The sequence below is a fragment of the Vulpes vulpes genome, chromosome 11, assembly GCF_048418805.1.
Source record: "Vulpes vulpes isolate BD-2025 chromosome 11, VulVul3, whole genome shotgun sequence".
NCBI lineage: Eukaryota > Metazoa > Chordata > Mammalia > Carnivora > Canidae > Vulpes > Vulpes vulpes.
The window spans coordinates 96083926-96105732 of NC_132790.1; the positions used below are offsets into that span (position 1 = coordinate 96083926).

General features: G+C 48.0%; 1 protein-coding gene across 1 annotated transcript in view; it reads right to left on the reverse strand.

Annotated features, from left to right (window-relative positions):
- Positions 1-1859: 1859 nt before the first annotated feature.
- CLRN1 (clarin 1) overlaps positions 1860-21807 on the reverse strand; it is a 42607-nt gene continuing 22659 nt past the window's right edge. The window contains exons 3-4 of the mRNA XM_026015758.2: positions 21354-21533; positions 1860-8363 (exon numbers count right to left, since the gene is read on the reverse strand). Coding sequence (XP_025871543.1) covers positions 8098-8363; positions 21354-21533 — 446 coding nt within the window. The 3' untranslated portion in view covers positions 1860-8097. The remainder of the gene's footprint in view (positions 8364-21353; positions 21534-21807) is intronic.

A 21807-nucleotide genomic window follows, 5' to 3' on the forward strand; every position in this document is an offset into this window, starting at 1 on the left:
AAATTGGCTATAGTCATTCAATAGATAGTTATCAAGTGTTTAATACATGTTAGGGATTGTTCTAGGGACCAGGGATTCAGCAGTGGACAACACAAAATTGATTTAAAGTGAAAGTATGTTAAGGATGGGGTAAATATAAATTTTATTTTATGTTATCCTTTTAGAAAGAGAGCACACTTGCTCACATACACAGGGGTGAGGGGAAAGGCAGAGGGAGAGGAGACAGAGAATCCTAAGCAGGCTCCACACCCAGGGCAGAGCCTAATGAGGGAGCTCTATCCCACAACCCTAAGATCATCATCCGAGGCAAAATCAAGAGTCGAATCCTCAACCAGTCGAGCCACCCAGGCACCCCGAAGATGGGTGATATTTTATTTTCATCTCTCCTTAATGGCCTTCTAGTCCTAGGATGATGAAATGTCTTGGATTTGTAAAATTTATGTGCCACCTTGTTCTAAAAACACTTAAATCAACGTATAAAGTACGTTAATCAACTTTTCAAGATTAAAACAGCAGTAGAAGAGGTAGGTAAATCACTAGAAAACTTGCAAAACACTGGAACCCCAGAGCCAGCAGGACTAAGGCTAGTTACAAGGATATAACATGCGCCCTGGAAATCCCAGACACAGCAACAGGTGAGCCACAGATGTGGCTTTAGGCTTTTCAGTGACCAACCTACAGTGGGTGATGGTACCATTGAAACAAATCAACAGCCACAGCTCTTTGGAAGAAGCACAACGAATCCTGATCCCAAGGCCAGAAGGACATTTCTCTAAGAATCTTCCCAAAACAGGATATTCTGTGGCTGAGCTCTGGGACCACATTAACAAGGAAAATGCCACACAGATGAGGCCGGGAGAGCTGTCACCTTGAATTGAATGGCTGAGTCCTTGTCGGTTCCTACTGCATCTATCTCCAAGGCCAGAGCTGTGGGCCAGGAGGCCCACGTTACGTCAGTCCCCACAGCTTCACTCAGCAGATACTAAATACACAAGAAAGGTGTGGCTATTGATCTTGCGTGTGTTTCATGAGATAAAGCACTTTCATGTGATTCACAGAAGAGCTGGAAGCAAGGCAGGAGGGAGATAAGAAGGCTTGACGTTCACTTCTTGCAGAGAAATGTGTGTCTGTAAACATGATCCGAACAATCTCAGCTCAGGACGTTTTGCTCACCCAGCGCCTCCTGCATGCGTAGCTCCGGCCAGAGGCATCTGCGAAGTGAGACCAGACCAGAGGAAGGATAAAAAAACATTTGGTCGTGTTGGAATAGAATGAACAAGTCTAGAAGCACAAGTGCTTTGCCTACTCAGTAAAAATTGAGTGCTTTTTTTTTTTTTTTTTTTTTTTTTTAAGGAAGCATTGTTCAGTCAACTGGGAGGGATATCTGTGAATGAGGTACACAGGGACAAGTCAGCCTGTGTCTCCATTCCTTTGTCTCAATGAGTCTCCTCTCTCCGATTTTTAGAAAAGAGTGAAATGGGTCAGGATTGATGGTCAGTCCTAAAGCAGGGAACTCCACTAAAAGACTCCTGGGAGTAGAGATCAACACGCAGGATGCAGGATCACATAGCCGACCTGGGAGGGTAGCTTTGCACTACCTGCCAAACTCACGTGCTCTGCTGCTAGACACACACATGCACACACATGCACACACACACACACATGCATGCACACAAGCAGGTGCTCAGACACACCCTCCATCCTGCCCTCCCTGCAGCTGTGACTCATCCCTCCCTCCCTGCAGGTGTGTGGAGCGCCCGTGGGCATCCGCTCCGGGGAGTGGGTTCAGAGCTGCACATCTCTCTCCCTCCCCCCCTCCCTTCCTCCTTCCCTCCCTCCCTGCCTCCACCATCCCCACTCTTGCTCTCACTCTCTTGCTTTTCTGCTTAAGATGTTTTAAGTGGGTTTTGTTTCTCGTATCAAATGCTCCCTGGTCAAGATACTAAGTAAAATAGGAAGATTTTTCTCCCCTTTATTGTAAAGAATAGAGGATTAATTGATATGACAAAAGTGTATTTTACATTTTATACTTAAGCCTTTGAAAAAGGAAATAGCAAGCATGTTGGGGGGAGGGTAGCTATGAAGAATGCTAAGAATGAAAAAAAATCTGAAGCAAAGAGCTTCCAGTTTAGTGATGATGTGTATGGAGGGACAGTTCACCATTGGTCTGCTGTGTTTTTCTGTGCTCACTTCATTTCTTCACCTGTACTCCCGAGATTTCTGCCCCATCCAAACTTCAGGGGTAGGAGGTGACTGTGGTGAACATAGAAAGTGATGTTAAGTTCGATAGTCACTAGTTTAGGTGTGAAACAGAGTCTGAGACAGACGTTCCGTGGAATACGTTTGCTTTTGTCTCCCAACTAGCCAGAAAATTCCTAGAGCTGGCAATGGGTGGGAGAGGGAGAGGAGGTACTCCTCGATTAAACCTAGAATCTGTGCTGGAGCAAGTACCATCTTCTTCCGGCACCAGAGAACACTGGGGAAACTGAGTTCATGCCCAGTTGTCATCCTCACTGCCATCCAGGTGGAGCCCAAGATGACAGCAGGGAGTGGGTCTCCCACCAACTGACCTGTAGGGGGGATGCTATTCTGGGCCCCAAGACTTCACTAAGGCTCTGTCTGACCAGAACTGTGGAATATTCCTCCTCCAAACAGCTTGACCCCTCAGGAAGGAGAGAGTGAGGGGAAGTGGTGGGTGTGGAGGGGAACAGGCGCCACCCAGGTGACACCTCCAAAACCCACACGGTGCTGGAACCGCCCTCCCTGCTCTTTCAGTCACATCGAAGAACTTTATTTGGTCCTCTTAAATTAGGTACACAGTTCCTTACCGTTTTAGGAAAATTGAAACTCTAGGATAATTGTTGATTTTCGGGTAATCAGTGTAGTTAAGGAATGTCATTGGATTGGGGTTTTTACCAGCAACCTTAAAAAACTCTGTCTTTAATAATAAATTAAAGCCTTAGAAAGAAAACAAGAATGGAGAGTCTTGAAGGATATTCATCTCTTTTTTTTTTGTTGTTGAAAAAATCAACAAAAGATTTTTTCATATTATTTTCATCCTCTTTACATTTCCTCCCCACAATCCTCAGCGCCTTCTACACAGCTAGCTCCAGTGTAGATGCAAGACAAGCTGGTTTTGAATGGATGAAAAAAGGGCTCATTAATTGTCATTTGGAAAGAATCCTGAAGGATATCAGCATAAGCAAAATGTTCATTTCCTCTCTAGATATTTGTGCAGAAGATGCACCATTTGGTCTTCATTTCAGTGGGTTGGGGGGTAATGTGGCCACTGGGCCACAGCTTCCTGAAGGACAGTGGTCCAGATAGAAGCTCGGTGGTGGTGGTGGTGGTGGCGGCGGTGGAAGAGGAGGACGCCCCTGGCTGTAAGCTACCGCTCAAGAGGCCTAGAGAAGTGTTTCGTTGGCGTAATGCAGAAGAGCGTTGCTGGTCAGGCGGGCTTTGTTGGCCAGGCTAAGTTAAGCTACGCTGCAGCAACGAATAACCACCCAAACTCAGTGGCTTTCCAGGAAGGCTCTTCACCACTCGTCATACTCTAGCGTAGGTCAGGAAACCTGTCTCCTCTGTTTTGTAGGCTCGCCGTCTGGATCCCATGAGCTCCCAGGCTGCAGGACCAGGCAAGGACAGGGCTGGAGATTGGATAGTATGTTCTTCCTTCCAGGATTCCAGGTGGCATGAGTCACGTCAGCCTGTATCCCATCGTTCCAGACACTCTTCCATGACCCCAGCTGTGAGGGAGACTGGGAAATGTGGTCTGGCTGTGCGCCCAAGGATAATGTGGTGGAGAACACATAGCATTTGTCTGCTACAGAGAGTCAGGGGGAAAGGCTGACAGCAGAGGGGCAGGGCGAAGAGAGCACCCACGTGGCAGGAAAGCAGCGTACACGCCAGCTTCTCCCGGGGTGTCTGGCCTGGCATGGGCAACACGCGGCGTCCTTCCTTATTCTTGGCTACACGGAAGGATAGCAATTTACGTGCAAATCAGTGAGCTGGGGCATCCTAGAGCCCATACCTGTGAATTAGATACAATACACTTCTCTTGCACAGGTACGGTCCACGGCCGATCCAAACCCAAGGACATGGCAGGTGCGGGGTGAGCCACCTGTGTGCACCGAGATGGCAAGTTTCTGTAGCGTCCGGGCTCAAATTACTTGAGGGACCCAGGCCACCACCAAGTGCACCTGTTTCACAAAGCCAACCGATGGACAGAGGGGACAGCGGCCCCCAGGTCTCTCTCTCCTCCAGAATTAGATTCATGTCCCTCCCCTGGGGAGGACACGTCTACACCACTCTGTCCATATTGAGAGCGGATGGAAACCCCTCACACCAAGATTCTAGCAAAGAAATGTGATCCTTTAAGACACTTGCCTTTTAATTGTTGGGTGGTTTTCCCGACAACCAGGCTATTCTCTACAACTGTTGTCTGATACCGTCCTTTAGGCTCTGCAGGAAACACTCCCTGGAGACTCCCGACTTGGCTCATCCTCCACTCAGCCTCAGACTCATCCCGACTTTCCCAATAGAGCCAGTGAGTCCCCGCCCTGAGTGTGACACTGCAGGTGTAGCTGGTTATCTCAGGGGGAGGGGTGGTGGTGGTGGTGGTGTGTGTGTGTGTGTGTGTGTGTGTGACAATGCCCATAAGTCAGAGGATAAACTAATTAAATTTGCAGGAGCATTTTTACAAGCATTTTATCTCAGGGTGTTTCCTGAGGGGGACTTTCGTCCCTGAAGCCAGGGCCCCGTGCCTGCCCAGTCTTTCTCTCTCTAGTTTTAAGGAGCAGGTGCCTGTTTCTCTAAATGGACCCACACTGCTCCATCCCTTGTCACTTGGAGGAGGGCGCTCAACTGCCAAACCAGCCCTCAGCCTGAGCCAGGAACGACTGCCCCATCGGAGGGGTTCAGCGCTGGCATGCCCCCAGCTCACACACTGCCACCCGGATGGCGCAGGCTCGAAATATCTAAACAGAAGGGATCGGGGACAGCGAGGCAGTTAGAAAAGCAGGGCAGACGGCTTGGGACTGGTCTTGAAGGAGCATTTCTGTAACAACCACACTGTCACCTGTCCTGGATCTTACTGGAGGGAGAGAGGCTGAGGACAGCTGAGAAGGAGGTTAGGGCTCCCGGCTCCCAGCCCCCAGTCTCTCCCTTATCTCTGGTTCAGGATCCCGTCACTGCATGGCCCGGGGCAGTGTCCACCTTGACGGCAAGTCATGCCCACCTCCACATGGTGGAGCCCAACGCCGCCAGGGCAGGCCCATCCTCCCTCCACCAGCCTCTCCTGAGAAATGGGGGGAGGGGGGGAGCTGCCCTGAGACCTGTAATGTGCCTGTCCCTGGCCAGGCAGCTCAGCCTTGAAGGCTCGCAAAGTGACTTGGGAGCAGATGGGAACATGGGAGGGAGCAAAAGATGTTCGGTGGACCGCAAGGTGCATGCAGGTGAGGTGCCCCCAGCCCCGCAGCCAGAGCCGGGTGCACCTGCTTAGCGCTGGAGCCTCCTCCTGTGGCAGCGGGCGTGCCTCGCAGGTTCAGGGCAGGTGTCCCCAGAGGACCTGGGACAGGACGGCTTTCACAGCTCCTTGCCCTTCTCCCCCTCCCTCCCCCCGTGTGATGAGCACTGATATCCTGGGAGCCCAGGGAGGCTGCCTGCACCCGACCAGGGAGATGTGTTTGCAGCCCCGGAGCCAGCAGGGGGCCCCGTGTCCCCGAGAGAACGTGCAACTGCTGGCTGCCACCTGGGGAGGGAGGCAGGTCCTGGCATCACGGGGGACATTCCCTGGCGCCTTGGATCCTCCTAGAGCCACAGAAGCCGTCCTGTCCAGATCCCTCTTCTAAAGGTTATGCACTGGGTGTCACCCTATGTGTTGGCAAATCAAACCTCAATAAAAATAGTATATATATATATATAAAAAATAAATAGAGGTTATGCAGGCCACCGCCCCCACATGTTTCATCTGAGACCAGAAAGGAAGACGTCGTTAAGTGCCCTCTTCCAAGGGCCCGGATGGTGTCCTGTTTTATTTCTGTGTCTGTGGCACAATTTGCAAGGACCAGCCGCCCTGCCTCTACTTCCCATCCGGGGACCATTGTTAGTCTGCCTGTTAGGTTCTCATTAGATTTTCAGCCGCTGCTGCGAGTTTTCTCTTCTTCCAGAACAGAGAACAACCGGGGACTTGTTTCCTAAAGAAGAAAGCTTGGTGTTAGAAGTTTTTTTTTTTTTCCCAAACCTCTGAGCCGAGAGAGAGAGGTCACATGAGAATGCGGGGACCCGGCCTTCTGGGATCTCACGCCAGTTGCCCACGGCGGGGAAGGTCCTCGTGCCTTCCTGCCCACCCCCAGCTGCCAATGCTTCTGGGTTTAACTGTTGCGTGAAGACTTCCAGCACTGGGCTCCAGTGGCCCGAGCTAAAATAAACGTCCCCCTCGTTGCTAGCCTGACTTGTGGTCTTCTAGAAATGCTGCAGGTCTGGGGCTGGGCCTGTGTGGCTCAGCCAGTTAGGCTCAGGTTGCAACCTCAGGGTCATGAGATTGAGCCCTACGTGGGCTCAGCAGGGAGTCCACTTGAGATTCTCTCTCTCCCTCTCCCTGTGACCCTGCCTGCCAAAATAAATAAATAAATCTTTAAAAAAGAAAAAAGAAATTCTCCACGTGTATTTCCTGAATGAGGGCTTAGGGACAGGCATCTGGAAACTAATGGTGTGTTCTGATGGCAGCCTGTGGGCCACAGAGCACACCAACAAGGCAAGGTACTCATTGGAGATACAAATAGTCATTTGTTTCTTGTAAATTGTCCCAAAAGGGAAAAGGTATTTTTTTTTTAAATGAGCGTTTTCAGGACCTCTTGTATGGACCCTAAACCCCAGCAGCTGTGATGAGGGTCCTGGTGGTACGTTCTGTTCATCCTCTGCTTCTTACTGAGCACTCTCCTGAGGGCAGCAGGTGGGGGAGAGAAGCAGGGGGGTCTGTTCCAGGCCCAGTTGTGGTCTCTGGTCAGCTGCAGATGAATTTCATGGATAATTCAGGAAAAAAAAAGAAGAAGAAAAGGGACTTGGGTCATGGTTTGTGAGAGCCAGACCGAACCCCAAGACGGAGTGATACCATCATAATCCCAGAATGTAATGTCATTTTCATAATTGGGAATTAGCGCTTGAAGACACTAAAGTTAGGAACAACAGCCCCAATGAGTCATTTTGCATTAAGTTTACTGGGAAGAATCATTTCTCATGATTCCTCAGTGGTCCCGGCAATTACGTCTGTTGAAAGCACTGCATTTCCTTTTTTTTTTTTTCCTTCCTTTACGGGGGTTTGGCAGTTTTGACCAACAGGAATGGAAAATAAGACGGTGCTTTAAGCACACTTAAAAAACAAAATATGTTGGTACTTTATCTCCGTGCTCATTTAACGCATTGTCATTTTAGGAAAGTGGTTCCCACTGTTTTCCTAGTATCTCTGCCAACAAATGTGCGGATATATCATAAATAGTATTTGTATTAAAATATATTCCTCATGACTTTGACTCCTCCCCGACGGAGCGGACACTTTACACTTGCTGCGCAGATAGGGGAGCAATTTGTCCATTCTACTCAGCTGCCTTAAAACTCAGTTCCCAGGGGCGCCTGGGTGGCTCAGTGGGTTGCGCACTGGCTCGGGGTCCTGATCTCAGGGTGGTGAGACTGAGGCCCACACAGGGCTCCTGGCTCAGCAGGGGAGTCTGTTTGGCATTCTCTCTCCCTCTGCCCCTCCCCACCTGCTCCCTCCACCCTCACACGCAGGTGCTCACACTCTCAAATAAAATGAATGAATAAATAAATAAATAAATAAATAAATAAATAAATAAATAAATATCTTAAATTAAAAAAAAAAAAAAGAACCCAGTTCCCACCAGGTCAGTCAACCTTCTAAGACCTTCCTCTGCTCCCCTTCCTTTCCAGCCTGTGCCCTACGTAAGCATCATTCTTAAGCATCGCCACAGAGGGTTTGGGTGCTTTAATTTGTGCATCTGAAAGGACGGACGAAATGCACCCTTTCCAAGGACCAAAGCAGGGCTGCTCCCTTACTGGGAGGATCACAGAGATATCTGCCTTTCAGTACATTAGATCCGCAGCCACATTAGTTGTCTCCGTGTCCTTTGATTTCGCAAAAGGAAACTGAAATCCAGCAAGTCGTATCAGGAGCCCGTTCAACAGGTGAACAAGAAAGCAGATGAAAACAACCCAGAACGAAGCGGTGTATTTTTCACTTTGCGTTTTGTAGGCGTAAGTCCCTTCTTTATAATTTGCAATTTTTTCTGAGAGGTGGTGGATTTTCACTTCGGAGGCAAACAGTATCATGACCAGGCAGCCGCAGGAGCCTGCAACGGAAGAACAAACGCGTTGGCACCGATCTGTCCTGATTGCAAGGGGCAGGGAGGAGGGTCATCGTGCAAACTCAACAATGCCTTGCCTAGCATCCTCATTTGCGTTCCTCTGTGAAAATACCCCGTTTCAAATTGGTGATCGTGGGGGCTCCGTCGGCCAAGCATCTGCCTTCGGCTCAGGTCATGATCCCAGGGTCCTGGGATTGAGCCCTGTGTTGGGCTCCCTGCTCAGTGGGGAGTCTGCTTCTCTCTCTCCTCTGCTGCTCCCCCTCTGGCTCTCAAATAAAATAAAATAAAATAAATAAAATAAATAAATAAAATACAATAAAATAAAAATAAATAAATAAAATAAAATAAAATAAAATAAAATAAATAAAATATAAATAAATAAATAAATAAATAAATAAATAAATAAATAAAATAAAATCTGTTTCTAAAAAAGTGGTAATCATGAGCCTGATTCTCCAACCGAGGGCGCTGGGCCAGGGTGGCTGTTCTCACAAAGACTGCAGATGCTCCTCTCTGCCTGACAAGAAGGCTGAATTGCTGGCCTCCTTAAGAGCACAGAGGTGGGATGAGGCCCCAAAGCAGCCACTGCCATGATGCAGCTTGAGGAGAAGAAATTTCTCTGCCCTTCACAGGCCATGCAAGAAAGCTGTCAGTCCCCAGCTCCCACCTGGCCACGGCTGGAGTCTCTGGGCAAAGGGAGCCATAGATGAGGTGTTGAGGCAGACAGTATCTGTTCTCTGCGTTTCTCACAAAACAAGATTTTTCCCTGGGCGTGTGGCCACCTCGAATAAAGGCTACATTGTGTGGTTGGGGGTGGGGGGTGTGAGATGTAGGCGCAATAACGTTTCCTTGAAGTCTGCCCTTTCTCCCCCCATCCACCTCTTCCTCCGTCCTGTAGCTGAAATGTGGATGCAATGGCTGGAGCTCCAGCAGGCATTTTGGAGCAGGTGGCTTCAGAAATGGAAGCCAGGCACTATAGAAAATAAGAAAGGAGTCTGGATTCCAGACACCTGGAGCTACCAGACCAACCCTGGACTTCAAGTACTAGGTTTTTGTGTGAAAGAGAAATAAACCTCTATTTTGTTTAATCCACTATTGTTATTTCCCCCTCATTGACCGATCATTGGTAGCCTAATCGAATCTTAACTGGTGCAGCTGAGGGTCTGGGGTGAGCTCTCTGCAGGACAGACAGACTGAGTGGCGCCTGGAAACCATGATAGGCCCTCTCCCACTGAGGATGGGGAATGGAGACCCCTCGATGGGTGGATGGCACAGGGGGCAGAGGCAGGCAGGAGGATCAGGAGCGCAGTGGGTAGCCAGGATACCAAGGACTCCCATGGCTAGAGTTGCATCCCAAGCCACCATATCTGGGTTCCAGTTAGTAGGAAGCTTGCTGAGATGGTCTTCTGATTTAGGTCAAACCAACTGGGCTTCAGACCCTAATTCTTCCACTGACTCTGTGAAATTAGACAGTTTTCATCTCCAAGTCTCAATTTTCTCATCTATAACATGTAGATAATAAGGATGGTGCACGATTAGCATTTGTCAGTACAATTGACACATATAAATGCTTACTAATTGGTAGCTAGTCCTCTGAATTTTATGGATTCCTTTCAAATCTTGCAAGCCCTTTACCATAATCCCTTACCCCACCCCACCACACACCCAAACACCTTATATCAAATAGACCACCCAAGGACCGCATTACAGTGCTTTGTTCCTCCAAATACTCGCCCATTAAGTTTAGGACTCCTTTAGGAGGGGTAAGTGCCGTTTGCTCCTCAATTACAGTTAATTCAAACACCCTGGGAACAGCATTCTAGTGGCTTAAGTTCCCATTCATTAATTCACTCATTCATTTATTCCATCCCACTGGTTACATGCCCAGCACCGGGACAGTGGTGGAGATTTTTAAAGAAAATGCATATGGTTTCTTGCAAGACTCCTAACTCTGGGAAACGAACTAGGGGTGGTGGAAGGGGAGGTGGGCGGGGGTGGGGAGGGTGACTGGGTGACCCTCTGAGGGGGGCACTTGATGGGATGAGCACTGGGTGTTATTCTATATGTTGGCAAATTGAACACCAATAAAAAATAAAAATATAAAAAAATGCATATGGTTTCTGCACCAGCAGAGAGTATAACCGGATGGGGTAAGACAATTGTAAGCCAATTGCAGTGAGTGTAACCACTAGGGAGGTACAGGGGGCTGTTGCCGAGAGGGTAGGCAGCAGCATGGAAGGGTCTTTGGAAGTAGCGGTAGGAAAAGTCAGCGGAGCAAAGGGAGGCTGGACCATGTGGGGGGAGTGGGCTGGACATGAGGAGCTGGAATGCAGATCATGGCCCCCCCATTCTTTTCCCAAAATCCAGGTTTAGATTGGGATCAAGGGGGAAAATGGACCGTGTGAGGGTGAGGGGTGAGGGGTGGGGTGAGCAGGGCAGGAGAAATCACAATCCTTCCATTTTAGAACGTCACATAGGACTGGCCCATCAGCTTGATCATCATCATAATATAGCCCCAAATAACCAAATGATCTAGTTTTCTTGAAACTTCACTTTTTACCTGTCTCAGAGCCGTAGTTGAGAATATTCCTTTGTAAAATTTGTCAGCCTATTTTTGTATTCTGAACTTAAAGCCAGAGCTCTCCGCTGGCAAAACCGTATTATTCCTTTCTTGTTAGATCCAACAAAAAGGCTGCAATGCTGTTTTCTCTTTATCTTTTATTTGAAAATTGTGGAGAAAATGCCATTGCTTTTACCAAAAGAGCCTTCTTTGTCTGAGGAGATGGTGGATTTCAGACAGGAGCGAAACACTGCGTTTCCTCCGTGCTTGAAAGGAAAATTCAAGCTTGGTTTCCTTTTCAAGTTGTTAAATATTTTAAAGGCACTACTTTGTTAAGGAGACAGCGTCATAGTGAGACTGTATTTCAAATTCTTAAAGTAAAGGTTGCTTGGGGTATGTTGAGACTCACAGCCTTTTACCCGTAGCTAATCACCCAAGCGTGTGGGCTCCCAAAACAGTGTGCACGGTCCAGTAGTTGAGAGGACGGTCTGGGGATTGTGCTCTGGCTTCTGGAGCTGACCACGAGGTCACCCTTGCCATTGCAGAGACGGAGCATAGCAGCTGAGCTTGAGTCTCTGCCACCCTCCTGACTACGAAGAGATGAGAAGGGAAACAACTCATGGTGACATTGGGACATCTTTGCTTCCCTCTGGCCACGGCTCTAAAGGAGATGTGGGACCAAGGGTGACTATGAGTTGTGGCCCAAAAGATACACACGGAGTGTACCTTCTCCTTGTGGCCTGGCTACGAGGCACGTGGAGAGAGGTGTGTAAGGGATGGGGGTGACGGCGGAAGTAGGGCTCAGCAATTTTCCAATATGTCCTTTAGTCCCCAGAAAGGGGGCTCCTGCTATGGCTCCCCCATTTGGAGGGTGCTGCTCTCTCTTTTCTAGAGAGACCCCTTCCCACAGGAGAGGAACCCTTCAAGTCAATGGGATGAGCCCATCTTTGGTCCCTGACCCACCTTCTAGACCATACTCTTGGGGCCTGGGAATTCCTTCCCCAAACAGCTCTGAGCACATTTCCAGGACTGCATGAGCATCTACTTCCTTGGGTCAGTCCTCCCAAGGGCAGACTTTCCAGCTAGTGGTGCACAGCGCTGAGGCCTGAGGATGGCCAAGGAAGAGCTATCTCGAGGGCATGGGCATGATCAGAGCTTGGATGTGCATGGGGAGTGTCCACACAGGGATACTCGAGGCCCATTACCGTGTGAGTGGAACCGGGCAGGGGGAGGGAAGTGGACAGACACGGACCAGCTGTCCTCCATCACCCCAGTCAAGTCCAGAATTCTAAACCTGAATCTGACCTTCCAGGTCCTTCTGGAGAGACTTTCGTCAAGGCAGAAGGATAAAACACATCTCGTTGACTAGTTTATTAGCTTGTAACTTTTAAATGTTTAGACATGGGGTGTGTGGGCTTTCATTAATACTCTTGCTCAAGGCCTCACAAACGTGAGGATCGGTCCCGCGTGCTTCCTTCTTCCTTCTTCAAACTCGGCTGGGGCCATTTGGACAGATGCCTCACATGGTTGTCTGACCAACCCCGCTCCTGCTCATAAGAAAGGTTAGAGCACACTAGACGTAGGAAAGCCTGCCAAGACTCGCCCCAGCTAGAATTTGGAACATAACCAGGCCCAGGACCCAGGCTTTGCTGCCTTGCATCTGACTCAAAGACCAGCCATTTTCCTTTATGTGTTTGATTGCCCTGCCATCTGGCTGGTACTGTAATATTTTTTTACCCCTTTAATGACTGATTACTGAGTTAATCCCTGGCTGAAAAGGATAGCTGAGTTATAGGGCTGTCACACAATGAATTACCAGTCAATTAACAAACATTCGTAATGTGCTAGACACTGCACACTCATGACTGTCCCCTGGCAGCTGTCTGGGACGGCCTCTCTCCTCCAGCCCTTACAGTAGAGGGAACAAAGGTCACAGCCAACAAGAAAGCTGCCTCTTCATCCCTGGCTGACCCTGAGGGTGACCACGGCTTTATGGGTGGGAAACATCCTGCCAGGATCCATGGGAGTCCAGGGTACCACGGGTTTCAGTGAAAATGCATCCTTGCAGGTGGGGAAAAAAAAAAAAAAAAAAGCTCTGATACATTCTCTTATTATCACTAAGATTGTATTTTGGGAAATAATAAATTAGAATTTCAATTCCATTTGAAGTAATGGCCAACATTTCCAGAAAGCTAGCACGTCATCCTTAAACTCTCTCATAGATGACAAATATTAGAGGCATTCCATTTCCTCTACAGAATGATAAATTGATAATTTCCTTCTTTAAGGAGTCTTGAAAGATGATAAATGGGGGTGGGAAAGCCGCAGCTTTGCAGGTGTAGGTACTAATTTTCTGTGAAATCATGCAATCTCAGTAGAGAGCCAGCCAGCAAAGGTGAGGTCTCCAGCAATAATTTCTTCCGCAAATGATAGCAGTTCTGACTCCACCATGCTGGGGAGACCAAGCATGGGCTGCCATCTAGAAGAGGGGCAGAGGGACGAGTAGAGCAAGTTAATACCTAAAAGTAGATTTTGGGGGCGTGGTGGGAGCAATTTAGTCACGCATTTCCAAAGAGCAGGTGTGGATGAAGGAACACCACCAGTGTGGTTCAGCTTTTTCTCTTTGTCTTCTGTACTGGAGAGCGGAGGAGCCTACGTCTGGCTTGACTCTTAGAAATAGTGAGAGCGCGGATTTGTGCAAAGAAGAGATGATCTAAAAACACAATCTTCCTCTAATTTGAATCGACTTTCAGAAAAGGAAAATATCCTTTGCTGCCAGGAAATACACAGAGCTGCTTCGGCTTTACTCACTCATTCAACAAATATTTGTTGGGTGCCTGCTGCACGGTTGCGGGTATTGGGATCCAGCCCCGGGTGTGCGGCCAGAAATCCCTACCCCAGGGAGCTGACGGTGGAAATGTGGCCATAAATGACAAGATAAGCAGGAACATTCCAGCGCTTAGCAGAGTGTGACATGCACTAAAGGAGAATAAAATAAAGCAGGGAAGGGGGTGGCCAGGGGAAGCTTCAGGGAGAAAATGACATTTTAGTGCCTCTTAAAGGAAGTTGAGGAATGAGAAAGTAGATTATCTGAGGGGAACAGCATTTGGGGGGTGAGGGAACAGTCTGTGCAGAGGCCCCAGGTGGTCTGGGCCGAGAGAGGCAGAGAGCCAGGAGAGAGGAGTAAGAGGGTGATCTGTGTGGTCGGGGGTGAGGGATGGGGGCTCTGGGGTGGAGGGCACAGCAGGGTGCTGGTGGGTGGGCGGGTGGGTGGTGCTTTGGAGGTCATAGCAAGGACTTGGGCTTTGACTCCAGATCAAACAGAAAGGAGGACACACGTGCACATTTTGAAGAGGATGAGAGTCTGTTAAAAAAAAAAATGTTGGGGATCCCTGGGTGGCGCAGCGGTTTAGCGCCTGCCTTTGGCCCAGGGCGCGATCCTGGAGACCCGGGATCGAATCCCACATCGGGCTCCCGGTGCATGGAGCCTGCTTCTCCCTCTGCCTGTGTCTCTGCCTCTCTCTCTCTCTCTGTGACTATCATACATAAATAAATAAAAATTTTTAAAAAATGTTGGGAATCTATTTGCAATTGTGATTGAACAAGATTGAGCATCTGCTTGCACAGGGTCGTGGCCGGGTATGGGGCCCAGTGAGTTAGACAGTCCTTTTCTGGGGGCACCTGGGTGGCTCAGCAGTTGAGTGTCTGCCTTTGGCTCAGGTCATGATCCTGGGGTCCTGGGATTGAGTCCTACCTCGAGCTCCCCGCAGGGAGCCTGCTTCTCCCTCTGCCTGTGTCTCTGCCTCTCTCTGTGTGTCTCTCATTAATAAATAAATAAAATCTTTAAAAAAAAATAAACAAAAAACACCCAGTCCTTTTCTGGCACCCTCAAGGTGAGTAACCTGGAGTACAGTCCAATGGCCAATCTGCGGGCCACCTGCGCATCAAAGCAGAAGCCCTGGTCCCTGGCCAAGCCATCACAGGCCGGCTCATCTTACTTCTTGCCTTCTGCGGCCTCCTAAGATCTGGGCTGAGAAACTAGCAGGATATTTCATTGCCCATCCTCCCTCAGGTTTGGTGGCATTGATGCCTGGACATCCCTGCATCTGCTTCTTGGACTTTAGGTAACAGTTTCTTCGTAAGGATGGAAGTGGAAATAAGGCCCAGAGAGTGTGTGACCACCAGTTGCCGAATCATATGCCCTGGACATATGACAGAGGCCGGGACAGTAGGAGTGCTAAACCTGATGTGTAACGCAAGCGGTGTTCGATCTTTGTGCCCCTCTTTATTTTCCTGTCCATGTGTTTCACGTGGGACTGTGCTTATTTATCTTCCACGCCATAGTTGTAATTAGCGTAATGAATTAGACCCGTCCTAGGAAAAACCCCCTTTTATTTATTTATTTTTTAAAGATTTATTTATTTGAAAGGGAGAGGGGAGCAGGGTGGGGAGGTGTAGAGGGAGAGGGAGAAAGAGAATCTTAAGTAGACTTCACGCTGAGCTCGGAGCCCGATGCAGGGCTCGATCTCACGACCCTGAGATCACAACCTGAGCCCAAATCAAGAGTCAGATGCTTAAGGGACTGAGCCACCCAGGAGCCCGGGGAACATCCCCCACCTTTTAGAGGAAGGCAGCCATTGCATCCGTTTGCCTTGCTTGGTATAACCCATAACATGATGCTACGTGGAAGAGAAGACACAATAAATACAATTTGCAGTAAGTTCACATTTTGGAGGTTCTTATCACGTCTAAAAGGCCCGAGTCAATAGCTTTCATATCGTGCTCAGTCTCCACTGAACTCTCTAGGACGTTCTGTGATTGATCCATGGCAACTCTTCCACCCAGCCTGCTCTCTTTACCTTGCAGACCTGGGACTCCACCATCAACTGGGAAACTTCTAGAATGGAATATAGGAAGATGGACGCTCATGGATCAGCGCCCCAGTGTGAGACTATGGATCCGGTTACTCCTAGGCTCAGCTGCCTCTTCTCTCCGTCCCTCTCTTTCTCTACCTCCTTAAGTTGTGTGCATCTCTCTCTCCCCCGCTGCATTATACACCTTGAGGGAAGGGTTTCCCACCCTGTTTGCCCCATCCTGCCTTCCCCTCCCATTTTCTCTTCCATTTATGTTTTCACCAAGCTCACTGTTCAGCAATCCTCTTGAAACATCCCTGTCTTAGAGCCTCAGGAACGACATGGCCTCCTGGTTTTCCTCTCTCTTCTCTGGACACACCTAGTCGGTGTCCTTGGCTGGCCACTCCTCAACCCCCAAAATGAACTGACGGTGTTCTTCCGAGATTGGTCCCAGGCCAATTTTTCTCTATCCACATTCTCTCTCTAGATGATGTCATCCATTTCTATTGCTTTAAATAATATCTATATCCTGACAACTCCTAAATTTATGTCTTTTGTCTAGACCTCTTCTCTGAGCTCCAGACTCATATATCGCACTGGCTACTTGCCATCTCTACTCGGGTACCTCCTAGGGCCTTAAACTTGACGTACCACAAATAGAACATTGATTTTGAGTGCTAAGCTCCTCCTTCAACTTCTTTCTCCTTGACCGAATCTCTAAGTCTGTTCCTCGCCTTGTCTTATTCATCTTGGTTAAGGCCACCCCTGTCTACTTGCTTAAGCCTGCCTGCATAAGGTTTTGGATTTACTCTCAAAATGTTTTTAGAGTCCATCCATCTCTCTCCATGTCCAAGGCAATAGCTTAGTCTCTCACCAGAGAGGTAAATCAACCCTCTGACATCTTCTTAAAATCTTTCACCAGCTTCTTAATGCAATTAGAGTCAATTCTAAAAGAATTACCATGGTTTTTGAGGTCTGACATTAATAGGCATCAACAAGTCTTCCTAATGATTTCTTTTCCCCATTTCTCCCTCACTACCCACCCCAAGGTACAAGGGCCTTCTTCCAGTTCCTATGGCGACCTGATCTCTTCCCTTAGGGTGTTTATGTGTCTTTCTCTTCTTCTTGGGAAAGTCTCTGGGGGTCCTCAGCTCCTTTGAATCCTTAGAACTACTTGCTGACCACTGTACTACTTGCTACCCATCCTCCCTTTTCCTTCATTTTCTAGTCTAGCAGCACATTTATCACCCTTATTGGAGTGATTGTCATCTTTAATTACTTAAGTTTGCTTTTGTTGGACTCTCCCACTAAACTGTGGATTCCATGAAGGCAGGACTGTGTGCCGGATGGGTTGTGGTGTCTATCACCAGTGCCTATTCTAATGGCTGCCACATAGTGGGCTCTCGGTCAGGGTTTGTTGAATCAGGGAAACGTATGCACCTCCATCAGTGGTTCTCAACACGGGTCACACAGTAGAATTACTGAGAGAGCTTAAAAACACAGCACTCAGACTCCACCCCCAGAGACTCCAATTTAATTAGTGTAGCATGGGCCCTGGGGTGAGCATTTTTAAAAAGTTCTTCAAGTGATTCTAGTGTAGAGTCCAGAAAGAGAATCACAGCCCAAAATGAACTAAGGGGGACCATTAAGGTATTACTAACATCCTAACTCGGGGAAAGATTTCTCAAATCTAGTTTACAATCGACAAGATGAGAAAGAGCCAATGAACTGAGTTGCATGTGTCTCACGGACAATGCTAGTGGACAGAAATGCCGCACGAAGAAGGCTGAGGACTATGATGAACCAAACTGGAAGCCCTGAGAAGTGGAAGCAACATCTGGTCCAGGACAGCAACAGGTTATCCGGTCATCGCATGAGCCAGCTACAGTGCCTGAAACCTTTGGTGGCCTAAGGCGAAGGTCTGTTCCCTTTCCTTCTGTGCCTCCAGGGTCTGGCGTGCACATTGCAACACAGAAGGGGACGCTCAGAGCACTGCTACTCTGGGAGTATGAAAGGAAGCCCCCTTCTCTTTTCTTCTCCCTATCTTCATGCCTCAGGATGCCAAGCCTTGGGTCCCCATCCAGCAGGGGAGCAGATAGGCAACCTGAATGATCTCAGCACAAGGAAAGGGATAATCCTGAGGAGCCCAGGGGTGAATGAGAGGAGAGAAAGGAGGTCCAAGGAGAAAGGAGTTTTGTGCTGACTATGAGGAAGGCCACCTGAGCAGAGAAACAGCAGAGGACACTCAGTGGAAGAGAGCTGCCCCTCCCCACAACCGCCCCCTGCGCCCCGTGGGCCAGGAAGGAGGTCACCAGTGGAGTGACTCACACCGGAACAAAAGGGCTCCCTAATACAAGCTCTCCCTCTTTGTGTGTGGATCTGTTGGCTCAGGGTTACAGGGTTTGTGATAAGGCTATATGTCTCCATCCCTCCACACTGAGGGTGTAGAGCTGAGGTCTCCGTGAGTATTACAACGTCAGATAACCATTTCCAAGCCTCCAGAGCCTTCTGGTGACCGTACATAGATTGAAGCAGAAGAAGGTGGTCTGTGATTCAAGAGTGATCTGTTATCTCCAAAGGTCACAAACCATCAGTCCCTTTGACCCCTACACATGTTTTGTTGGCATGCACAGTTTTTTAAAAAGTTATTGAGACTTTTTTTTTTTTTAATAAGAATCTAGAGCTTAAAAAGCAGATTATGTGCAAATACTATGCCTTTTTCTTCTGCAAGACAGACCGGGAGCCGGCTCCTTCTTTTCCTTTCTCCCTTCTCCTCCTGTCCTCATCCACAAACCTTTATTGAGGACCTGCTCTTGCAACAAGTTCAAAGATAAATAAGATATAATGTAAGCGCGTTCCCGCATACATTTCTGCGCTCAGGTTTTCTTTGCCTTTGACTTGGCCAAGGGCCGAGATAAGATCTGGGACTTGGATTAAATTCTGCATTCTCTGAGTCATCTTGCTTTTCAAATACCGTTAGTTCAGTCGTCCGTTAGAACTGTCAAATAATTTGTCTTCCAAATGGGCTGCTCTTCTGAATTTCATTCAGAAGCTGGAGTGTGAGATGGCTGTGCCAGTTAATAAGCTGTTGTATCTCAGCTTCAAACCCACTTTTTCTTTTTTTTCCCTCTGCTTTGTGATGCTGGGTCAAGACTCCCCGGGCTCCAATTCTGCATTGTCAGCGGCTTCCCCTTATGCTCTGTCAAAGCACAGCGCCGGAGAGGGGAAGAGGAGTGGGATCCAGGCCTGGGCGGCTTCCCCAACCCTTTCTGCCCCTCCCTGGAGCTGTGACAGTGTCATCTCCTCCAAGGTCTGAGACCCGGGGCCCCCGGCCTCTCTCAAGCATCTAGGTTCTGCTCACTCCAAGCTCTTCCCTCGGTCCTTGAAGCCCTGGGACCAGCAGCTGCCTTCCTGGGATCCCCGTCTCTGAGCTACCTTAGGGTCTCGCTTTCGTGTTGCCCGTCCTCTAACACCTGTTGAATCAGTTCCTGACAACCCTGGCCCTCAAAGCTCAGCTTGCGTCTCGGAATCACCCGAAGGGCTCATTGGACACATTGCGGGCACCCCCTCTCCTTCCGCCTGCCCCCTGCCAACTCTGAGTTTCTGATGCATAGCAGGTCTGGGGGGAAGGGGGGAATGGGGCTGAGAGTTTGCTTTTTCTACCAAGTTCCCAGGTGAGGCAAAGGCTGCTAGTCTGGGGACCCCATTTAAGCCACTGCTGAACGTTAGATTGCCTCGTTCAAAATAGTGTGTATCTGTTTTCTGGCTGGCCTCGGATGGATTTAATGGTCTTCACTAAAACAGATGCCACCCAGACCTACCAGTTTGGTGGAGGTGGAGGGGGAGCTGGAGGTGATGTCAATATCCACTTCTCACCCAGACCCACCCATGACATTGACTCACTGTCTCTCTCTGTCTGTCCATGCCTGGTACCTGTGCCCTTGCTCCTCTGCCCTCACCTCGAAACCCTCAGCCTTCCTGTAGAGACTTCATCCCACCCCTCTCCGGCTCATGTCCTCCTACCTCGGTGGGCTTGCTCTGCTAATCCCATCCCATCGGAATTCTGATTTCTCTCAACTGTGCTAAGTGCCCAAGCTAACACCTTCTTCTCGGTTTGCTTTTTCAAGTCCGCAAACATGTATTGAATTGTTTGCTGTTTGCAGAGCCTCATGCTAGAGGCTCTCGCTGGAGGTACCAGGCTGAGCAAGACTCATGCTCTGCCCTCCTAGGGCACAATTTAAAACTGTGTTATCTGCTCGTGAAAGACATGGGGAAAATATTAGCAGAACCCCCACTCGAGAGAGGACTGCTTTAGTGAAGTGAATTATTTGATTAGCAGGATGTGGATGAGGCAAGACTCCCAGAAGTGTGCTCAAGTACTAGTGGATAAAGGCCGTATCATGCTGCAAGGTAAGGGACCCCCTGTTAACCCAAGGCTCTGTTTTATAGAGAGGGAGCTCTCCAGGTTGGTGGCTGGAGTTGATTTGTGCTGCGGGAGGGGACTGGTATCCAGACACGGAGGGGTCTGGGGTCTGGTGGCAGCTAAAGGGCAACATCGGAGGAGAAGGAAACAGTCTAGTAGGGCTCCTGAATCTACCGTTTGCTGGCGTGGGTTGTAATCTCTCCACGTCTCCCCCTGGGATCATTAAGAGAACCATGGATGCCTCCTGGGGATGTGAGAAAACACGAAGTCTTTTTGCAAGTTCGAGGTGGGGTGAAACCAGAGCCCTCCCATAGAAGAATGGCTACATACAAGTTATGTGTACAGTTTTGATTTTTCTCATGTTTCTCTTCTCCACGTAAATAGACCTTAAGCACCTTGTGGCACCATCTGGAGTTTATATTCTTTTTCATCAGTAACAGTTTTTGAGTAGGATATGTTTATTGAAGAGCTGATTTTGACTTTAAAGTTCATTTTTTTCTCAGCTATGCCTATCATTAGCCTACCGGTAGGCCTGAATGTGACAACTCATGTGGGCAGAACACTGGCCCTTTACTTTTTTTTCGATGATTTTCATTTATTTTCCTGATGATGAATAAACAAATGCACATTATTGAACATTTGAAAACATTAAGTAGTATAAGAAAAAGTGAAAATCACCCATAATTTCACTGCTCAGCAGTAACTACTGCGAACAGTGTGTATCTATATGGAGGTTAAAAGGAATATATGTACAATATAAATATTTATCTGTAGTCGAATTTGGCTCCTAAAAATCTTAGGATTATAAATCTTACATTTAGCAAATCTTATACGCTGTTTATTCACTTAACCTTTTGATGCAAGCATGCATCCTTTTGATTACATCTTCAAAGATATGATTTAATGCCAGCGTCACTTATTCATATAGACTATCACAGTGTACAACTAGAATTCCCTAATGTTGGATAATTACATTTTTCTCTACTTTCACGATCATATATAATGCTACAGTGGACATCCAGGTATATGTACTGTAATTTTCCATTTAGGTAGCCCTGTCTTTTGACACCTTGGAAAGCACATTTGACTTTGTGTCAAAGTAGAAGTACTTTGAAATAGAAGTTGAATTGTGTCCTTACCTGAAATGAAGCTCAAAAGATACAACCCTAGTGGACCATGCAGGGTTTCAAAGGGCTTGCCAAAAGCATTGTACATGAAGAAGGCTGTTCCCACCATGGTTAAAACAACCAGGATCGTAGAAAAGAGGATGACGTTGACATGGATGCTCACGGGGATCACTTTGAGCAAATCTGGGAAAACTAAAGATAAAACAAAGATTAGAAAAAATTTCATTAGTGGTAGTCTGCAAATGTAATTTCAAAAATTAAATCCTTCTTTTCAACTTCAAAAATCACTACAAGCCTTCAGATGAATACATTGTCACTTACTAATTTACAAGGGATTTAGAAAAAGGTTTAAACACAGGATTATTTTATAGAACTCACCAGTAAAGACCAACAAAGTGGAGATTGGACGGAATTTTTTCTGCCCTTGGTTACATATAATTACTTAAATAAACAAGTGCTGGCTTTG